At 38.8% G+C, this 23,981-nt stretch overlaps 1 protein-coding gene across 1 annotated transcript in view; it reads right to left on the bottom strand.

The window, feature by feature from the left end:
• Positions 1-23,981, bottom strand: part of LOC126199029 (cingulin-like) — a 310,715-nt gene that overhangs the window by 102,810 nt on the left and 183,924 nt on the right. Inside the window, exon 10 of the mRNA XM_049935770.1 lies at positions 20,176-20,415. Within this exon, the coding sequence (XP_049791727.1) occupies positions 20,176-20,415 (240 nt within the window). The remainder of the gene's footprint in view (positions 1-20,175; positions 20,416-23,981) is intronic.

The raw sequence follows: 23,981 nt of genomic DNA, 5'->3' as shown, positions 1-23,981 counted from the left end.
GTATGTAAGTGAATAGCGAAGTGAGCCAGCATATGGAGTGTGGGCCCATGTTCTTAATAAACTGATTATAGATGTTGTCGGGGCCAGCAGCCTTACCGACTTTCAGTTGCTTGACAGCACTTTCTACTTCCGCTATTGAGAATGACCTGGAAAGCAGCTCGTTTCTTGGGGCACTGCACTTGAAGTTAGACAGTTTACATTTTACTGCTCTGGTATGATTCTTGTCTCTCTTTGCCCTTATGAGGTCTACAGTATGGTTGGCAATGAGGTCAGGACTCAATTTAGGAGACAGCTTTTTGAGGTGTTGCTTGCCAGCTAGCCCATTCAAGACTCTCCATGCTTTCCTACTTGACTTGGCAAACTTCATTTCTTTGAGTGTTGCTTCCCATTTCTCTCATCTGTTCTTGTTTAAAGAGTGGAGTAGCTGTGAGCCCACTGTTTGCTTTCTAGAACTTTGGTATTCTTGATATAAAGCCTCACTTTCTTGGTACCAGCCAGGCACATATTCCTTTCTGTAACCTCTAGGAATGTTCGACTTAGCAGCTTTGATAACTAGTCTAATGAATTCATCGTAGTTGTTTGCTGTTGTCTGTAAGTTCTTTGCAGCTAAGTTGGAGTCAAGGTCTTTTGAGAATCCATCCCAGTTAGCTCGCTGAAAATTCCATCTGGGTAGGGGCATTGAGTTTACAAAGGGAATTTTTAAACCAATTTCTGTCACAACAGGATAGTGTTGGCAGTTTGGGAAGTTAGACAGAACAGTACGAGTGGTATTAAGTGGTTGATCTAGCTGATCTTTGGACACACATACCAAGTCTGGGTTGTAATCCTTATTCCAGCATGCAGAGTGGAAGGTTCCCTTGTCCTTCACATCAAAGACCAAGTGCTTGCTGATAGTTTCTGCCCATTGAGCTAGTAACTCCCCATTGACATCAATAGTGTCATACCGCCAATCTGTGTGATGGCTGTTAAAGTCTCCAGTGTATATACAAGGGTGATCGAAAGCCGGCAGAACTGTGGAGGTCCAATTCACACTAGGAGGCTTGTACAGGTTGACAATTTTTAAGTCGTTTATCTGGATTACTATTGTGTAGATGTGGTTAACGTCCGTAGAATCAATTACATGCACTCCATTTAGGCTTGACTTCACATAAGTGACTATTCCATATTGTGGATGGTGGATAGCTTCAACCATTGTATAACCAGGTATTTGCTCTCTACGTTGAAGATCTTGCTAATCTTTGGTATGTGTTTCTTGAATGTTGACAACATCAATGTTAAGTTCATGCAGTTGTTTCTGTAGATACATTTGGCAGAGCTTATGCCTTCAATATTAAGCTGCATAATACGAACTAGGTGTTTTTCGTCTCTAGTTGGATGATCCTGAAAAGGACGGTTATTAGTTATGTTTCCGGGCATATTGTATATCACTTATGACACTGTTGCTCATTTAGCACCAGCCAGGGGTCACGTGTAGGGTCATTTAGGTTATACCTATGGATGTGAGCAATGATCGATGGTGGATGAGGGCATGGAACTAGGTGATCCTGGTGCATCCTCTACCCAACAATAGGCAGGGCCATGTGTTAAGGCAACTATATTATATAGCAGCTATACTGCAATTACTGCACAGCATTTCATCTGTGCATGACAAATAACCAACTGTCTGCTTGAATGAATTGCAACCACCGAATGGTGGCAAACCATGGTTGCTGAGATTGCTATGCACCACAAAACAAATGACTTCAACAACTGCTCCACTATGTGAGACATTTGGATACTCATTCCCTGTACAAGTTTCTCTGACGTACACAGGTGGGAATTGTCTCTCCAGTGTATACTGCACTCTTTCAATCCTCCTGGCATAAATCTATGTTACCCTCCTCCCATTGCCTCACTTTACCTTTTCCCTTGTTCCTTCTGTTCACAGAACTCCTTCCAAATTCAGACCATGTATTGCTGGCTTCTCCTATAACTTATCCTCCCCACCCACCCCATGTGGGCATTCTCTCTCTCTCTCTCTCTCTGCCCCATGTCTCCCTCCCCCTCTCTAACCCCTTTTTCACCCACCCTTACTTTCTCTATTCTCTCTCTTTCTCTGCCTTTTCATCTCAACCTTCCTCTCCTTTCCTTTTCTTCCCCACTCCCTCACACTGTCTCTTACATGCTCCACCATCTAAACTCCTTTCATCTTGTGCAGCCACTGAGTCATCTGTTGAAAGACCTGCCTCACTCTATCCAGATATCCCCTGCTTCCCTCACTCATACTTCCCTCTCCCCTTTCTCACCTCCACCTGCCCAAGTAGCTGTTCTCAGCAGTGGGTCTGTTCATTTAGGTGTCTGTGTGGTTCTTTGTGTGGATGTGTGTACTTTTGCCAGAAAAAGAGCAATGGCATGACAGCTAGTGTGAATACTATTTTATGATACGTATTTCTATGCACCACACATCAGTCCATCAAAGGTGAGTGGTTGCCTTTCTTTTTTTTCTACATTTTGTTAATCTAGGAATTTCTATTTTGTTACAGTATAGTGTGTTGACATTTCCAGACTCCCTTTTCTGCTGTGAGCTCTCTGACAGAGTTGTAGGATGGACAAATGTCTTATTAATTTTTATTCTTTGATTAAAAAGACAAGAACTAGTTTCATCAAATATCATGAAGGTGTGGAGTGGTTTATTATTTTTGTTCATGTTCATCTGCATTGTTGCTATTGTAATTGTTGTTTTATAATGGCCATCTCAAATTTGTTAAAGAAGAGAGACTAAATGATCTCAAAGCAGCTCTATCTTGTGTAAACTGGCAGCAGACAATAGCAGAGTTAGTAGGCAGTGATTCTTTCTTATGTCTGTTCCAAACCTTAAAAGCAATATTTGATGACATGTTTCCGGTAAGACCAGTGAAGAATCCTCTGGACAAATCACAAGGCAGGCAGAAAGTTATCAATGTGAAACAATGGTACACTGCCGAGCTCAATAAATTGAAGTGTATTGTAACAATGTGCAAGGACCGAATGAAATCAGCTTTAGACATTCCAGCTAAAGAATTACATCACCGCAACTACCTAAAAGCCAAAAAAGCTTATAGGAAGGCAGTAGAGGAAGCAAAAAAGAAATATAATGATACATACATTAAAGAGGCCCAAAATCCTTGTAAAGCTGCCTGGAATCTTGTAAATGAGAACAGAAAGAAGACTACCTCCTGCTTAAATTCGTGTAGCCCTGATGACTTCAATGAATATTTTGTCAGAATAGTGGAAAAGACAGTGAGTGAAATTCCACACTCTGACCTAGATCCAACTGCAAACATAAGAAATGCAGACAGTTTTAGTATTCAAAACTGGAAGGAAGTACACCCTGAAGACATGATAAAAATTGTGAACTCCTACAAACACTCAGAAAGTGTAGACATCTATGGCATGTCCTGCACACTGCTAAAGAAAATTATTGCAGAACTAGCTCAGCCACTAGCCATAGCAATAAACAAATGTCTATCTTCTGGTGTCTTCCCAGACTTCCTTAAACTGGTGCGCACAGTACCAATATATAAGAAGGGGGACCCTTGTGAGGTGTCCAGCTTCAGACCAATCTCAGTGGTACCAGTACTAGCCAAAGTTACTGAGTCTGTGATGCACCGCCAGGTACTGAATTACTTTGAGGAAAACAACTTATTCCAAAACACACAGCACGGATTCCGCAAAGGGAGATCAACAGTGACAGCCACACTGGACTTATTAAAAACAATTCGACAGAGTTTTGAAGAGAGAGAGAGAGTGTGGCACTGACACTCTGTGACCTCAGCAAAGCCTTTGACTGCATCTCACACACAACACTAACAGCCAAGTTAAGATGCTATGGTGTAGGAGGTGTTGTTCTATCAACACTCCAATCTTATTTGGAAAACCGAAAGCAGGTAGTATCAGTGCATGGAGCAACTTCTCTTGAACAAAAACTGGAACATGGAGTGCCCCAAGGATCAGTCTTAGGACCTCTCCTATTCCTCATATATGTCAATGATATGAGCTGTAATAGTCAAATGTTGCAGTTTGCAGATGACACTAGCCTTATTGCCAAAGGACATACAGCCGCAGAAGCTCTTGGTGCATCAAATTTGATGTTTGAAGAAATAAAAGAATGGTTCGTAATAAACAAAATGAAGATCAATGAAGAAAAAACCCAACATTTGATATGCAGTCTAACCAACATTGAAGACCAAGAAAACATGGAGACTGTCAGACTACTGGGCTTCAAGATTGACAGCAAACTCTCCATGAATGATCACACTGCATATGTATGCACCAAACTTTCTCGTGTGATATACCTCCTGAGGAAGCTGAAGAGAGTAATAACTGACCAGTTTCTCACAATAGTCTACCATGCACTCTTCCACAGCCACATTAGCTATGGACTGTTGTTGTGGGGACACTCCTCAGGCAGCAAAGATGTGTTGCTATTACAAAAAAAAAAGCCATCAGGATCATATCCTCTAGCAAAAGACTGGACCACTGTAAGCCTATTTTCACCAGGCTAGGCATAATGACTGTCTTTAGCCAGTATGTGTTTTTCTGCCTCATATATATAAAAGAAAATCAAAGGAATTTTAGCATAAGACAAGAAATACACTCGCTGTAAGAGGAACATTGAAGTGTCAAGGTGTCACCTATCAAGTACACAAGACAGCTTTCCAACAGTCGCCCTAAAAATGTACAATCAACTGCCTCCAGAAGTGAAATCCCTGCCACCTGAATTATTTCGGAAAAAAATTGCTCAGGACTTGAACCAACATCCACTATATTCATTGGAAGAGTTTTTCAACAGGGTTCTACTGAATGGACAAAATAATAAATATTGTTATGTTTTGTATATAATTTTGCCTAAATTTAATCTTCTTCTTATGTTAACTACACATTTAATTTTGTGTTTTACTTAAAGTACATATTTTGCCAAAATGAAACTTTGTGTGTGTGACATTTTGCTTTATGGTATTTTCATTTGCTGCTATGAAGTTTTACTTTCCTGTTTAGTTATATTTTATTCCCGCTATGTTCTATGTGTTTTTGTGCGCTGCATAAATATTTTCTTTTATTTGTAATATAAATTTTGTATATGGTGTTGTATAAATGTTAGTTGATAAACATTGTATTTGTGACGCAGTCTGTCCAGCCATGGCTGGTAAATGACGAAGATATAGTAAAAAAAAAAAAAAAAAAAAATTATATTGTACTGGGAAGTAACACGATCAAAGTCTTTCTATTTCCTTTTATAACCCCTCCAGTAGTTACAAGCCACCAACGGAGTAAAATCAAGTCATGTAGACTTTTGTACTGGGGGTGGAATGTACAACAAATAACTCTTCATAACAAAATTGTATATAACTTTTCATAACAACACTGTAACTGTCTCTCCTTTGTTTTGTGAACTAATACCTACTGATCCTCATGCTCAGGCCAGGGTAAGGAAGTTGGGTTCAAATGGCTCTGAGCACTATGGGACTCAACATCTTAGGTCATAAGTCCCCTAGAACTTAGAACTACTTAAACCTAACTAACCTAAGGACATCACACACACCCATGCCCGAGGCAGGATTCGAACCTGTGACCGTAGCAGTCCCACGGTTCCGGACTGCAGCGCCAGAACCGCACGGCCACCGCGGCTGGCAAGGAAGTTGGGTCCCACATGCTGTACTGCCAATTCTGCCTTTGTGGTATCTGCACCCACAGTGTGACACTGCACAACCCAAAAATCAGCTTCATCCAATTAAATCATGTGAGACTTATCTGTGAGCCAATGGCCTTGCCGCAGTGGTAACACCTGTTCCTGTCAGATCACCGAAGTTAAGCACTGTTGGGCAGGGCTAACAAGGTGGATGGGTGACCATCCGGTCTGCTGAGCGCTATTGGCAAGCAGGGTGCACTCAGCCCTTGTGAGGCAAACTGAGGAGCTACTTGATTGAGAGTAGCTGCTCCAGAAACTAACCTACGGCACGGAGAGTGGTGTGCTGACCACATACCGCTCCATATCCACATCCAGTGACGCCTGTGGGCTGAAGATGACACGGTGGCCAGTCGGTACCTTTGGGCCTTCATGGCCTGTGTGGGAGGAGTTTAGTTTCAGTTTAGGTTTATCTGTAGGGGCCCAGACGCTGCTCCCTACCTCTGTTCCCATTGATGATCCAAGACAGATCCATCCTAAATTCTGACATCCTTCCAAGAGATTGAAGTCTTTCACTATGCTTCCCCTATGTAAAGCCGATGTACTACTGTCTAAATTAACTACTTATGTGTTAAGTATGTTTTCATATTGAACCCTTTAGTACCTTTACTCTTCAAACCAACAAACCTACCATATTAAACCAAAATCCTACCAATGCACATTATCTAGCTTGTCTATTGCTGTAATGGCCAAATGACAATAAAATTATTATTATTATTATTATTATTATTACTGATATCAGAAGTAAGGTTCAACCTGTACTTTTCAGCTTATTCATGGCCACCAAAAGACTTCCACAATAAAATTTCTTCCTGTCCATCATTCCAGCTAATACAGCAATCAGTGGAAGATTTTGGACATAAATACATACTCACTTCCAGAACAGTACATTTGCACAGAATGTGTGCTTTTCTGACGGCACAAGGGGCCACTGGACAGCTTTGGAATGCTGTGCTTTGATGTTTCCTCTAAATTTCCCTATGTAATGTGTACTGGTATTTGTGCAGCATGCCAGTAAGCAGTTTCTTGTTTCTGCACAGCTGGATGCTGCATAGCAGGGCAACGCATTGCTACTAAATCAAATTACCTGGATTCGACACTGCGCACATGGGTACATCAAGTGTGCTTGGCTTTTGGATGTGGGGGTCTGACCACTTCTGATTTGCTGCATGCCTGCTCATTCACTGTTGTGGAAGGCAGTGACATCAACGCCATTCTAAAATTTAAAAAAAAAAAAAAAAAAAAAAAAAAAAAAAAAAAAAAAAAAAAAAAAAAAAAAAAAAAAGAAAAGAAAAGAAAAAATCGAACTCTCACCTGTTTTGGCATACCCCAGTTTGGAGAAACTATTTGTGCTCTTTTCTGATGTCATCAATAATGCATTTTGGTGTGTTCTTAGTCAAGTTCATGGAGAATTTCATTACAATGTTGAGTATGTGCCTAGACAGTTGTATCAAGCTGATCACAACACAACAGAGAAGGAGATATTAGCCCTAGTGTATGTAGTAATCCATTTTGAATGTAACTCATACACAGGACATTAATGTGCTTACTAAGTCTAAAGGACCCAAACAGTAGACCAACAAGGTAGGCCATTAAGTTAAGTGGATAAGATAACTCAATAAAACACAAGCTAGGAAATCTCTCCCCAAAATGTTGATGCCTTGAGTCATATATTTTGGCATGTGAGGACCAACAAACACCTGATTGCTGAACTACAGAAAGGCCAGAAAGAGAGTGGAAAATACAAGCAGTCTGCAGCACCATCCAACTTTGTGATCATTGATAAAGTCCTTTATCATAAATCACTGCAAGGCAGTTGTCTAGTCATTCTTAAATACCTTAGAGGAGCAATTTTACAGCAGTCACATGACAGTACACAAGCATGCTACAGTGGGAAGCAGGCAAAAAATGCACAGGTAACCACATAATATTGGGGGCCTACTTGTAAGTGTGACACTGAAAGTTGGGTGTGGTTTTCCTCACCATGTGCACAAACCTTTTTTCCTTATTTAGGCCCAAAATAATAAATATGTTTTATCAATCATTGATCACTTTTCACATTTTCTGATTATGATTCCTCTGTCAAATGTGACTGTAGAAACAGTTGCCAAAGCTTTTGTGATTAATACCATTTTGTCATTTGAAAGCCTTAAAGGCTCCATAAAAGAACAGTATAGTAATTTTGTATCATCTCTTTACATGCAGGTTTAAATTTTTTTTTTAAGTGGTGAACTACCACCTTCCTTCCAAAAGTTATGCCTGTACGGAGCACACCCACAAGTCTATTCTCAAAAAGCTGTTGTATTGTGCGAATCAAAGCCATACAGAAAGGCAAAGGATGCTCCTCTATGTTGTGTCCTCATAAAATATAACAGAGCACAAATTGATTGGGTGAACTCTGCATGAGGTGGCATTTGAATCCAAAATATGTTCAACATCCAGTTAGATAAGTTGCCCCCAGATGTTGATGCTACAATATTAAGACAGCTGCCCTGATGTCACTGGTATTGCTATGCAAACTAAACAGAGTCAGAAGTACTTGAGAATTCCATATTTTAAGCCCAGACCATAGGTACTGTTTATGAATCCAGGTATAAAAAAGGGGAAGACTAAGCAGTTCATCTGTCTTTGGGAAGTCAATGCAGCCAATGCAGAATCACAGCTGCCAGACTGGGTAGTAATGGTACTTTTGACTGACTTTACCAGGAATGACATGGCAATGACTGGCAGAAATAATCTGACACAGCACCAAAAAGCCAACCACGCACCCTGAAGCTGCAAAATAGTTGGTAGCTTGCTGTTACACATTGGTATAAACTACAATTGGCAGCTCTGTATCAGCTTCATTCCTAGGAATGTACAGATATGAGGTTTTAGATTAACTTAATTAAGACAGTTACTTCTACCTACCACAATGGGTACTATTTCTATTTAATTAATTATTGAAGGTATATGATTAAATTACACTTGATATACTTTGTGTATTATAGTCTCATTTTTTTTATGTATTGAATGAAAAGTTGCAAGTTAGACATATTCATTACTTGTCCCTGAGTGATATTGGATTACTTTTAAATAGTTCTAAATGTGATATTGTTCACTGAAGCTTCACATACTCTAGCTAGTTGGAACCCTCTTTGAATACCTTTTAATATGAACGTTTTAGGTTAGGCTTTACTGTGATTGTTTTTGACATCAAATGAACCAACAGGTTTACCATTACCAGTCACTGTTTGTTTATCTCCATTATGTGTTTCAAAGATTTAAATCTCCATCATCAGGTGGGTTTACATTTGTTAGTATGACTTGTGTGTGTGTATTGTGTTACAATTTTTTGGAGGAATTTATGGCACTGTCTGGTGGAGAAACAAAACGCTATTTCAGAACATGGTTTTGGGTTTATTGACAAAAACCTAAATGTATATCTAATGGTAAAAATAAAATAAGTGAAATAGAGTACCGCCAGTGGCCACAGGTTCCTTTCACTGTCATACTGCATCACATGTATATTGTCATATTTTGAAACAAATATAGCCTCTGGAAACTATTAGGTGAAAACATCATACAGCAGAAGAGAAACATAATCACAGACTACAAAGAATATACATCATAACAATATTATTATAGAATGGGTTTTAAAAGATTCCAGAGATGTTTGTTTTGAGGTGTTGAATACATTCAAGGGAATACATGTTTCAGGTGGTATACATTTCCAGTTTTGTCAATTTTATATAGCTTGAACTTCATACTCATTTGTGTAATCAGGTGACATGTTTCAAATTTTAAGTATAACAGTTATGTTGGGTATGATGCTAAAATAATGCATAAATAACAATTATGGTTGGGAAAGTTGCTGCTGACCATATAGTGGAGATGCTGAGTCGCAGACAGGCCCAAATAAACACTATCCCAAATAGAGCTTTCAGTTATTAAGGCCTTCATCAACAATAGACACACACACACACACACACACACATACACACACACACACACATACATATGCAATGCAAGAAGGCCTTCATGGCTGAAAACTTTATTTTTGACAGTCTTATTATTGTGTCTATTTGTGACTCAGCATCTTCACTATATGGTGAATAGTAACTTTCCTTTTCATAATATTGCTACATTCCATTCTGGATCTTACGTTGTTTAATTTTGGTTGGGATTCACAGATAGGAATGAATGACTGGAGGCAGAGGAAGAGGAAGAGAAAGAGAGGGTGGAAGAAGTGGGTGGATGAGAGCAAATTTTCCAAAGCAGAGGGTTCTTAAGATTATATCAGTTACACATAATAATTGCCTTAAGGTTGGGGTAATACATTGGTTAACGCTTCAATATGCAGGTAGATGTACAGTTTGTGTCATTAGTTGATGTACATATAGTTTCAAGCTGACAAGGAGTACAAGTTGTGGCGTGATGGTATATCTGTAAATGAGGTCAATGCCTTGCACATTTGGAAGTGTCATGGTAACATAACTAAATATTTGTAGTAAATATTAAGGTGCATATATCCATGCATGTGTGCATGCATACACACTTGTATGTTTCAAGGCTGTCTAGTTTTTTCCTTTAGGTTGGATGTGTAGGATGCTGATTTTTTGTGTTGTTAACATAGCATTCTGTTTCATGCAGGTGAGTGGGTATTCTTGGTGTGTGGTATTTTTTGTTTTTTAATGCTGGTGTGAGTTCTTTGAAACTAATGCCAAATGATCTGCCTGTCACAGTCACAGTCCAAACACTTAGTTTTGTACACACCTGTGTGAAACCCACTTAATCCCACAAAATATAAACTCGATAAAATCGGATTTCTATACCACCGGAAATACACAATGTGATCAAAAGTATCCAGACACCTGACTGAAAATGACTTGCAAGTTTGTAATAGTGGAATTCAATATGGTGTTGGCTGACCCTTAGCCTTGATGACAGCTTCCATTCTGGTAGGCATACATTCAATCAGGTTTCTTGGGGAACGGAAGCTCATTCTTCACAGAGTGCTGCACTGAGGAGAGATATCGATGTTGGTTGGTGAGGCCTGACATGAAGTCAGCATTCCAAAACATCCCAAAGGTGTTCTATAGAATTCAGGTCAGGACTCTGTGCAGGCCAGTCCATTACAGGGATATTACTGTCATGTAACCAGTCTGCCACAGTCTGTGCATTATGAACAGGTGCTCGTTCATGTTGAAAGATGCAATCACCATTCTTGAATTGCTCTTCAACAATGGGAAGAAAGAAGGTGCTTAAAACATCAATGTAGGCCTGATCTGTGATAGTGCCATGCAAAACAACAAGGGATCAGAGTCCCCTCAGTGAAAAATATAACCACACCGTAACACCATCGCCTCTGAATTTTACTGTTAGCACTACATACAATGGCAGATGACGTTCACTGGGCATTCAACATATCCACACCCTGCCATCAGATCACCACATTGTGTACCATGACTTTTCACTCCACACAACGTTTTTCCACTGTTAAATAGTAAAATGTTATACTGCTTACACCAAGTGAGGCATCATCTGGCATTTACCAGCATGATGTGTGGCTTTGAGCAGATGCTCGACCATGAAATCGAAGTTTTCTCACCTCCTGCCTAACTTTCATAGTACTTGCAGTGGATCCTGATGTAGTTTGGAATTCCTGTGTGATGGTGTGGATAGATGTCTGCATATTACACATTATGACCCCCTTCAACTGTCAGCATTCTCTGTCAGTCAAGTGACCAGGTCAGCCTGTATGCTTTTGTGCTGTATGTGTCCCTTCACATTTCCACTTCACTATCACATCAGAAACAGCTGACCTAGGGATGTTTAGGAGTGTGGAAATCTCGTGTACAGACGTATGACATAAGTGTCACCCAATTATCTGAACCACATTCGAAGCCCATGAGTTCCGTGGAGCACCTCATTCTTCTCTCTCACAATATCTAATGATTACTGAAGTTGCTGATATGGAGTACCTGGCAGTAGGTGGCAGCACAGTGCACTTAATTTTTAAAAATGTATGTTTCTGGGTATGTCCAGATACTTTTGATCACATAGTGTATGTATTCCAATGCACATATGTAACACCACAAAACAAACATCTTCAAAATCCTTTAAAACTCATTCTGTAATAATGTAATAATGTTGTTATAATGTACACACATCAAAAAAAGTTTTGCTTCACCTCAGTTCTGAGAGTTCTGAAACCTGTACAGAAAATTGGAATAGAGATCTACATAAACACCATTTCCGCCCTTTTCATTGCTCATGAAAATCAAACATTGCATGTTGTACCACCACACAGCTAGACCTTCAGAGGTCCAGATTGCTGTACACACCAGTACCTCTAATACCCAGTAGCACATCCACTTGCATTGATGCATGCCTGTATTTGTCGTGGCATATTATCCACAAGTTCATCAAGGCACTGTTGGTGCAGATTGTCGCACTCCTCAGCAGCGATTCAGTGAAGATCCCTCAGAGTGGTTAGTGGGTCACATCATCCATAAACAGCCCTTTTCAATCCATCCCATGGTACATGTCTGGAGAATATGCTGGCCGCTCTAGTCAAGCAATGTCATTATTCTGAAGGAAGTCATTCACAAGATGTGCATGATGGGGGTGCAAATTGTCATCCATGATGATGAATGCTTTGCCAATATACTGCCGATATGGCAGATGGGCTAGGAATGTGATGAATGGGTGCCAGAGTCAGTGGGGAGTAACGCACACTGAAGGTGACATATGGAGGTGAATTTGGAGGGAGTGATAAGATAGAAGAAGGGAAAAATGTTGAATGGAGGGTGTGGGGACAGTGAGTTACTGGAGATTGAGGCCAGCATGATTACAGGAGTGGAGGATGTGTTGTAAGGATTTTCTCTGAACTAAGCATATGAGTGTGTATATTCTGTGTGTCTGTTACTCAAGTTTGAAAGGATAACTCCGAAAGATAGTAAGTGTTCTTTATTTGTGTGTGTGCCTATTGACAACTCAATGCTTCTTCTTTCTCATGAGTGGCCTCCTTTAATTCAATAGTATTTATTGTGTGTAAGTAACAGCTCTGAAAAGCGTAGAGTCACATTTCAATTTGTACTGTGCATTTTAGTTGCTGTACTTGAATGATATATTTTCCTGAACACTTCATTTTGAGACTTTATTCCCTAATGTATATTTTTTCTCTGTTAAGGAACAAACTGTGATACATTACTTTTGATGTACCAGTGCCACCTTGCTGGCAAATTGATTTATGAGATGGAATACTTAAAACAACATACATTGTATGGAAAAATTTAAGTTGGCATTATATTACCTACTTTTTCCCATTCACCTTTACTTATATTAGTTTATTGTTCCTTGTATATTATATTTACCTTTTGGATGTTAAATGGAACACTTAAATTCTGACGTATGGAATATTCTACTATTTTCCATATTCATGTTGATATTGCTACAAAGGAAAAAATTTATTTCTGCACCCATGTGCTGTGCTTTCCTACAATGCCTATTGCTGATGAAACCATTTCTACGTACTCATTATTATGCCCCTGTCATGACTCTGCTCAGACATGTGAGTAACAAGAGGAGCATATTCCAACTATTATGATATCTGTAGTGGGAAACCTTTCTCCCTTTTATCAGTTCAGTCATGCAGACTAAACTAAACATTTTGCTATGCATAACCAATTCTTAGATGTATGAAAGAGATCAGTTTAGTTCCAATTCATTTGCTTGAAGCTGAATGTGTTATTTCATTAATGTACTATGAAATTTTTGTAATGCCTTTCTGTATCACTTTTAGAAGGAAATGACTTGAGATGCACTTATAATTACAAAAGTTGAATTTTTCAAATTCCACACACTTTTTATCACAATTTATCCTATTTTGTTGTAATTTACATATATTTCAATGGCAGTGGACTTTATTGCATATATAATGAATAAGGTTTTTTAAATGTGCAATTATGGACTTATCACCAAATTTACAATAAAGAGTGCAGAAGGCTAAAATATAGTAACTCATGTGTGCACTCATAATAACTGACAAAACGTTTTAATACATGCAAATAAGTATGGAATATTATCCAGAAAATCATAAAAATTTATATTTAAACAGACACTAAAAGACATATTCATGTTACTTCATATGTGAGCTGAAGTAATATCTTAATACACAAAAAATAAATGTTATATATTTCACAACAAAACAGAAGGTTCATGTTTACTCAAGTAATTACTGGCCATCCCAGTAAAACAGTAAGCTATATCTCAGCATGCTCATTTATGCTAAAAAAGTTTCACCCACTGAATAAAATGATTTTCCAGCAGATATTTCCAAGAGAGAGGTTTTCATATTTGTTGGAAGAACACTGGACACTGAATAATTTTCTCAGTTGTACACAAGGGTGGCCTTTGTTTAGTTGCTGTGAAAGTCATGTCCTGACATAGAATAGTGGTCATGATATGCACCATTGGGTTTGAAGAGAGAGCAGTTTTTACTAATAAAACATAAGAAGGAGAAGAAGTACTCAGATGTCACTGATTTATCTATAGTTTCCCATACAGATTTCAAATGGACACCACTCCTGATGCAGATTGAACTCTCTGAGCAATGGAATTTTGGCAGTGGGGGGGGGGGGATTGATTGCCCAAAAGTGTGATGACATAAGACAACAATGCATAGCTGTATCCAAAGTATGGCCCTGTGACTGAATTCTTATGGAGTACTTATGCGCAAGACAAATGTTCTTTAAACATTGTCCCAGTAAATTGTAAGATTCTATAAATTTGATAGTATAGGGAACCTTAGGTGGTGTTTGTGTTCATTAACACATTGATTCTGATGTGAATGGACTGGTCTGCAGGCAGTATAACATAATAGCTCTGACAAGTGGTTTTGAAAATCCAAAAGGTTTTCCATGGGTCTTGAGAGGGAGCACTAACATATTTATTGAGATATATTTAGCCTGAAGCATTCCACTGAAAAGTAATCACACGAATGCATTGTTGTTACCCTTCTTTTCATTAGATGTTTTTGCTTAACTGTTGTCAGGTGATATAATGTATTAGATGTTCAGTCTGTCAAAACCGCATCCTGAGGAGATATAATTCCACACACTATATTGTTCAGAGAGATCATTCTCCATGTCTATGATGTTCTTAGACATGGAGAACGATCTTTCTGAACAAGGCACTCTACTGATGTGTCGTGATGGCAGTGAATTCGTGTAAACTGAAGTCAGAAAATACATTGGTTTTCAAGAGTAAGAAGAAAATCAGCTAGTGTGACAGAGATAAGATGATTTGATTCAATTATGCCATTATGAGCAATTTCAAACAAGTTCTTTCTGAGCTGGATATGCCTATTTTTTATTTTTGTGCAGAATATCTTTTTCTGTTTACTTCATTGTGCATACTTGATGAAACATGATTACAGAGGAAAACATACTTTTTACCACTGATTCACTAATTACTTATTGCTTTTGCAGCCTAGAGGTCTTAAATCAATCACAAAGAGTGTGGCACATACAACAACAATAAAACAGATAGGTCAATGTGCACCAGACATTAAGAACACAAATGAAATTTAAAGTTGCAGAAAACAGACTCTGTCTTTGCACGGCACTGTCTGAAAACAAGACATAATTGTGTAATAGATGTACAGATACTGCACTCTGGATAAAATGGAGAGAAACAGTCTGTACTTTAAATAATGGAAATCAAAATCCACCTGAGAAACATACTGAATGAGCAAGCAGACTTCCATTATGTTCTACTCCTTGATATTGACAAACCTGTCAACCAAATCCATATTAGTTAACTTGCACACCTTTGTAAATGGATTTGGATATACCTTATTTTATTGTTCTATGATTGTGGATGTATTATTATGTATATTTAGTATTGGCAGCTAATTTCTTTGATGGTTGCAAATTCTTTGCTTTGTTCATGTGTATAGCAAGCAGTATGCATAGCGACATCTTCACCAGTAACACTAAATAATGGGCTAAGAACCTATAATGAGGTCACAATAATATTAAATAATTAGTAAGCCAGCAGTAAAATGTGTATTATTTGCCTAAAGAAGATCTTTCCAAACTATTATTTTCATAATTTTACAGAACTAATTTGTTTGAAGCTTTGTACTTAAGAGCCATAACATGACTGAGAAATATATTTTCCAGAAATATTTAAAACATTTTCTTGCTTGTGAACCAGAAATACTACATATAAGAAAAGAGAAATTCATAAGTAGTCAATATTGTCAATGGTGTAACACTTACCAGTCTGCTTTATTACCATTTCATAGGCAGTATAGTAAATAAATAATACAATTAAACATTTATTACTATAGAAAGTGAGTCAAATATTATAAAATTGGTGACAAGTGTTTGAAATATGAAAAATAATGAAAGGCAACAAAATTAATCTGTGGCACAAGGATTTTGCTCCCTGATAATTTATATCTGAAGTTGGTAATATATGACTAATTATTCTTTAATTTGCTGTCTATTCTTTTCATCAACATAGTTTTTGAGAAATGGCATGCAAATTACTTTTCATATAGTCCATGTACCATCTGCTATAGAATTAAGGCTAATGTCAATCACTTCTGTTAGTTTGTTTCTGTTTTTTGTCAACATGGTTCAGTTTGTTTGTGAACTGTGTCATGTCATCATTGCTCTTTGTATAATACACACATCAAAAAATGTTTTCTATCACCCTGGTTCCCAGAACTCCTGAAGATAGACATTGACTGTGGATATTATATCACAGAGACAATTCTTTTGACTGTGCAGAGATGTCACTAAACCCACCCAAAGATGTTAACAACCGTGCATGAGCAGTGCCTTTTAGACAGAGGGGGTCCAACAGCCAATCAGTTCCAGTCATTCCACCAGGAAGGAAGTACACAGCTCATGTTGTCTGTAGTTCAACCATGCCTAGATGGTCAATACTGCAGTTCTATCACATCCGCATTGTTACTTTGTGCCAGGCAACAAGGCAAGTGTCCAGGCGTCTGAGAGTGAACCAAAGTGATGTTGTTCGGACATGGAGGAGATACAGAGAGACAGAAACTGTTGAAGACATGCATCGCTCAGGCCACCCATTGGCTACTACTGCAGTGGATGACAGCTACCTACGGATTATGGCTCAGAGAAACCCTAACAGCAATGCCACCATGTTGAATAATGCTTTTTGTGCAGCTGCAGGACTTTGTGTTATGACTCAAACTCTGCACAATAGGCTGCATGATGTGCAACTTCACTCCCAACATCCATGGCAAGGTCCATCTTTGCAACTACAACACCATGCAGTGGGGTACAGATGGGTCCAACAACATGCCAAATGGACCGCTCAGAATTGGCATCACGTTCTCTTCACTGATGAGTCTCGCATATGTCTTCAACCAGGCAATTCTCAGAAACGTGTTTAGAGGCAACCCAGTCAGGCTGAATGCCTTAGACACACTGCCCAGCGAGTGCAGCAAGGTGGAGGTTGCCTGCTGTTTTGGGGTGGCATTGTGTGGGCCCAACATACACCGCTGGTGGTCATGGAATGCACCATAATGGCTGTATGATACATGAATGCCATCCTCTGACCAATAGCACAACCATATCAGCAGCATACTAGCAATGTATGCGCTTTCATGGATGACAATTCGCACCCCCATCATACACATCTTGTGAATGACTTCCTTCAGGATAACGATATCATTTGACTAGAATGGCCAGCATGTTCTCCAGACATGAACCCTATCAAACATGCCTGGGATAGATTGAAATGGGCTGTTTATTAATGATGTGACCCACCAACCACTCTCAGGGATCTACACCAAATCACCATTGAGGAGTGGGACAATCTGGACCAACAGTGCCTTCATGAACTTGTTGATAGTATGCCACGACGAATACAGGCATGCATCAATGCAAGAGGACATGCTACTGGGTATTAGAGGTACCTGTGTTTACAGCAATCTGGACCACCACCTCTGAAGGTCTCGCTGCATGGTGATGCAACATGCAATGTGTGATTTTCATGACCAATAAAAAGAGCAGAAATGATGTTTATGTTGATCTCTATTCCAATTTCCTGTACAGTTACAGAACTCTCAGAACTGAGGTGATGCAAAACTTTTTTTGATGTGTGTATTTAAGATGCAGAAAATTTGTGACCTGTGTTGGTGAGCCGAAACATTAAAACCATTGCCCCCCTATAAAACTGAATGCTGCCTAGTGATGCTGTGGGCACTTGATGCAGAAAAGAAAATATCTATGCAGAGTAGATACAAGCAGAGAATTATTATAGCAACAATACAGGCTGCATATGAAGAAATCCACTGACATAAATGACTCTGACAAAAGGCAGACTCTTATGGCCTGGTGCCTGGGAATGAGCATCTCAGAAACGGCAAAGATGGTCTGTTATGTTTCTGCTACTGTCATAAGAATTTTAAAAAGATGGTTGAAGGACAGTTAAACTATGAATTGGTGAGAAGATGTTGGACATACACACCTCATCACTGAATGTGGAGGTCAGATGCTTGCCTGTTCTATAAACCAGGATAGGTGGCAATCTGTGAAGATCTAATGACAGAGTACAATGATGGTGCAGAGACATATGTTTCAGAGCACACAAATCAGCTCACATTATTGAACATGGGGCTCTGAAGCAGGAGATCCCTACATGTTCCCATGCAGAGCTGATGACATCTCAAATAGGATTGCAATTGGAACTGGTTCACTGAGACTGCACTGTGGATAAATATAAATGTGTCACCTGGTTGGATGAATCATATTTCCTGTTACACAACATCAGTTTTCACATCCAAATACACCACCATCCAGGCCAATGGCTACTCTAAACATTTATTGTGTATGACAGTGTGGGCAGTATTATGCTACAGGGAACATTCACCTTTGCTTCCATGTGATCTGTGGTGCTAATCAAAGGCACCATGTCAGCTGTGGACTATGTAAACATTTTTGCAGACCAGCTGTATCCCTTGATGCATGTTGTCTTTCCTGATGGCAATGGAATATTCCAGCAAGGTATTGTCTGTAGCATAAGACTAGAATCGTACTGCCATTGTTTGAAGAGTAAGACAGTGAACTCACATTGATTTCTTAGTCATCAGCGTAGATCAGTCAAAAAAGAGAGCAGATACGCATGCTTTGAGGATGCTCGGATGAAATGTTCCACACAAGAATGTAAAAATATCTCTGTATTGCAACTGTGAGAAAGGAGGCAACCCATTCTTCTTTTCAGATGGGAATATGGCCTTCTACAGTGATATTACTGGAAGTATATTGAACATAATCTCAATCAAGTGGCAGCTGTCCATCAGCTCACTGAATTGTAGCTTCAAAGGTATTCTTCTAAATATAGGAAACAGATTTCAAAGTCTGCCAATTTTCCATGCAACACAAATGAAAGAAACTTTTCTGAGCAAGCTATGTTTGTTATATACTGTACATTATAGCACACACTATTGGCATATATGTGGAGATATTACAGTTACAGTTTTTAGGAAGACTTTAGTTGCTTGATATGTGGGTGGGGCAGTAGGGCTAGAGCTGATAGAAAGTCTGTCAGACTATCACATAAACATGAACACTATTAACTTGATATGAAGAATGATACAAAAATTATCCTCTCATAGATCACAGGGAAGTATTTTTACATCTAATACATATCAAACTTGGATTGGTAAAAAGTTATGTGAAAACTATGAATAATGAGGGAAGAGCATTTCAATATACACAGAACAAATTTGCAGAAGTTAGTAAGGCCAAAATAAAAGAAGGAATCTCTAGTAAACCAAATAAGGGAAGGACAGAAAATTTTGATGAATCACTACAAGGGAAAAAAAGATAGTGTGGGCCACATTTGAAGTATTTCTCATAAATTTTCTTGGCAAGAATAGAGTTTCAACCTGAAAGAAGGTATCTGACATCTTGACTGGTGCATGCAGAAACACAGTTTCCGACAAGTCCTCAAAAATGAGTCTTCTATGCAAAACTTGGATTTATTTCCAAAAAACATAGTGTATCTCAGCGAAAAGTATGGTAAGAGATTTTACAAAGGTATGTCTAACATGGAATTGTGCTGCCAAGGCAAATGGAATCTTGCAATGCTTACAGGTTATTGTTAGCATCTTAAAAGGGACACTCCAGCAAAACATATCAATAAAAATCATGATCAAAAAGATTGTTATAAATGACTGATTATGCAGTTGAATGGTGTGTATAGGGCACAGTATGAAAAACTTATATTAGTTCATTCTCAAAAACTATGGGTAACACAGTACTTCTTGCGCCTAATTTGAAGTCAGCGAACCAAAATTTATAAAACACACCAAGTTTTATGCAAAAAGCAAATATTAAGTTTAAGTTGCTTTCACGTTTGTCATCTGCTTCTCTTCATTTCTACATCTGTTTGTAAGACCTAGTGCAATGTATATATTCAATTACATTGATACTTACTGTAGATATAGCAGATTCATGCTCTTGAATTACAAATGATAAATCAGAAATTTTTTCAGCCTGCTTCTTTTCTTTTATCTTCAGTTTTCGTATTACATCATCTCTGGCCTCAATAATTTTCGTTTGCTCACCTTCCTTGCGTTCTTTATTGTCTAGCTCTGACTGAAGTTCAAGCTTTTCTTTCTGGAGGTCAGAATTGTGTTCTCTCAGCTGTGATATCATAGCTTCCATTTGCATCATCTGAAAGTAAATTTATGACTTCATCTATATTCCCTTTTTGTTATCCATGTAATTATTTTCAAGACATTAGTCTTTTGTAAGGGATCTTAGTTATCTTACAGTGCCATATGGGTAATGATGATTGAATCATTTAGCAGTGGTAAAATCAAAAGAACCAGCTATTCCAGAAGTCTTTTCCTGATTACAAATATTCATAAGGCACTAAATATGACACATAGACAAATATTTTTTATCTTGAATTGCTGTTGACATATTCAAGTTTTAGTGTACATACATATTTGCTGTTACTTTGTTTGCTACAGAGCCAGTGATGCAACAACAATGAAGTTGGATACCATTTGCAAACAGCATGTACTCAAACAAGGAGAAAGACAAGGTGATCTCTGGTATCATGAGACACACTCATGGTTTGGCCTCATCTGAGAAAAGGACATGTTTCAGATCATTATCATGTCATTCAATCTCACCTAGCACGGCAACAGCAAAGTCATAACAAGTACCGTAATCCATTGGTTGGAGGGACTGCATGATCTGCAGTTTGTACGCAAGAAAAAGAAGTTGTTTATGCAGAACACCATGCACTAATGTCTTCAGAATCTGCAGCTCACTTGAGACTCTGCAGACTGACTTCTTGGGACTTCTCACAAAGGCGTCTCTCACTGTCTGAATTGTCTGTGTACTAGGTCCAGGACTTACTGTTCTAGGGAGATCACAGGCATTCCCTGTTTCATTAAACTTCACATGACACATCTTTGTGCTTTCAACATCTGGTGGCTATCTGTGGTACTCCATTTGGAATTTTCTCTGTACTGTTTTTGGTGACTTTGTCTCATGATACCAGAGGACACATTGGGCTTTCTCCTGATCTGAGTGCACATTGTTTGCAAATCGTGTTGATTACACTGTTGTTACATCACTGGACCCTGTAACAAACAAAGTAACAGTCAGGTCAAACAATGGAATGTAACATTATTGTGAAAAGGATACTTGCTACTCACCATATAGCAAAAATTCTGAGTTACATATAGACACAACAAAAAGAAAGTGAGCTTTCAGCCAACAAGGCCTTCAGCAGAAATAGACAGAAAACACACACACACACACATGTAACTGCAACTCATGCACACTTGTGACCATAGTCTCTAGCTGCTGCAGGGAATTCGAAAAGTTATAATTCTTTCATTAAGAGAAATAGGGATTAATTGATGTTATTTCATTATTTTTATTTTTACTGCAAATCCTATGACATGGGTGCATGGTTCTCCCGAAGACTTTCCTTTCCAAAAGATGGTGTACCCTGAGCTAGCCTCAGTGATGTGCCCCTTGCCGGATTGTCTGGTTTCACTTATGGCAGTAACATCTATATCTAAACTAGCTAGCTAGTGGGTGATGAAAGCTTTTCTTCTTTCTGATGTATTGCCATTTAAGTCCAAAAGAGACCTGATGTTCCATGTCCCTGTAGTCATAGTCCTGTTGTTCTTTCTTGGTTTTTGTCCACAAATTAGGAGTGACATTCTGGGTGTGGATTCCCAGCCAGGTACAAATGTTACTACCAATGCTTAGCTTACCTTTTATAGGGCCAACTGAAGATAAACTCCTGTTACTAGGCGACTTCAGTGCCAGAGTTTGAAGAGAGAATTGTTTTTGGGGAAATGTCACAGGTGTTGGAAACTGCAGTGCAAATGAGTTGCTACTTCTAGGTCTGTGTACTTGAGCTATTTATCACTGACATGCAGTTCCACTTACCTAATCATCATATGTAATCTCACTGACACTGTCATCACTCAGCAGCATGACAATAATAATGTCCTGATCAGTAAAGCAGCTCGAAACTTTGATGATTGCTGGACTGATCACAAACTGCTGATTAGCCATCTGAGGATTATCATCCATCATAAAACACAATCCTACTTCTGAAATCCTTCCGGGAGAAAATCCAATGTAAACAACTTGCAGAGCTAAACTGTTTGCTCTCTCTTACAAGACACACTTTTGGATTGACTTAGCACTGCCGCAGTTAACACAACAGATGGTGAACATGAATGGCCCACTTTAAAATATAATACCATGAAGACATCAGAGGAGATATCTGGTTTTGATGCAAAGACAAAAAATGACTGGTTTGATGACAAAAATGAAGTGATTAAGGACCTCATAAGTCAAGCAGAATGCTTACGTATCTCTTGCTGAAGACCCATCCTCTGTGGAAAAGAAAGCATACTTTCAAGGCTCAAGTGGAAATGTCAAACAAATAAGAACAATCAAGAACAACAAGTGGCAAAAAAACACCAAGGAACTTCCAAGTCTGTCAGATGCCAGGGACTTTCGTAGTTTTTATGCTGGAATAAATGAAATATATGGGGCCTGTTCATGCCTCATCAGGAATCCTGAAAGCTGCCAACAGAATGACCATCCTAAGTGATAGTCATGATGTCTTGAATTACTGGAAAAACCATTTTAGCTCTCCTTAAACTGTAGTTCTACTGCTTCTGACAATTTTCTTGAACATTCACTACAACATCCAACACAACCTGTGGCAGTCACACTAACATTTCATGAATTCAGCAAGGCTCTAGATAGTGTGAAAACAAGAAAGGCAACTGGACAGCACACCCCTCAATATCATTCAAAATGGTGGCTTGCCTCTAAAAACCAGACACTTCTCCCTGTTTCTTCTAATGTGGTAAACCTGTAAGGTACCAGCTGACATGAAGACCTCCACAGTTGTCACCATCTTTAAATAAGGTGACCGAACCATATTTGGTAACTACTGTGGCATATCCTTGTTCTATGTGGTTGGTAAATTTTTTTTCTAAAATTCTGATGAATCATCTCCAGACTCTTTCCAAGATTGTACTTCCTGGATCTCAGTGAAGATTTTGCCCCTCCAGAGTAACTACTTATGTGACCTCTTGTGCACAGCAACTGCAGGAGGGTTGCAGGGAACAACACAAGCTTTTACTACTTGTGTTCTTGGACTAAAAATGGCCTTTGATGCAGTGCCCCAAGAAGCTATGTGAAAGGTCTTAAGATGTTTTGGCTGCCCTGAACACTTCATTAAACTAATTCAAGCACTCCATGATGATTTATCTGGGCAAGTACTATAGCAGAATGAATCATCTGATAAATTCCCTATTGCTAATGGGTTCAAACAAGGATGTGTCCTCACATGAAAATTGTTTGATATATACCTAGCAGCCATGCTTTATGAGACTTCGTCTGTAAACAATGCAAGAGTAGAACTCAAATACAGATTTGACAGAGCACTATTTAATCATTCCAGATTGCACTCTAAAAGCTTCACAAGTCTCACTCTGGTAACTGAATTACAGTATGCTGATGACGATGCTTCTCTAGCTCACACACCCATTGAGCTGGAACTTCCTGTAAATTGATTCAGTACTGCATATAAATGGTTTGGCCTGACAATCAACATAAAAATAGCAAAGGTCCTAGCACAGCCAGCTCCTGGAACTGCCTTTTCGGGTCTCAATACCTCTATGTCTAGCACACCTTTGGAACAAGTAGATCACTTTCTCTGTCTAGGAAATTTATTGTCTGCTAAC

This window comes from Schistocerca nitens, chromosome 1, assembly GCF_023898315.1.
Source record: "Schistocerca nitens isolate TAMUIC-IGC-003100 chromosome 1, iqSchNite1.1, whole genome shotgun sequence".
Classification (NCBI taxonomy): domain Eukaryota; kingdom Metazoa; phylum Arthropoda; class Insecta; order Orthoptera; family Acrididae; genus Schistocerca; species Schistocerca nitens.
The sequence above is the reverse complement of the archived record's forward strand: the minus strand, read 5'-3'. Positions and strand labels throughout refer to the sequence as shown.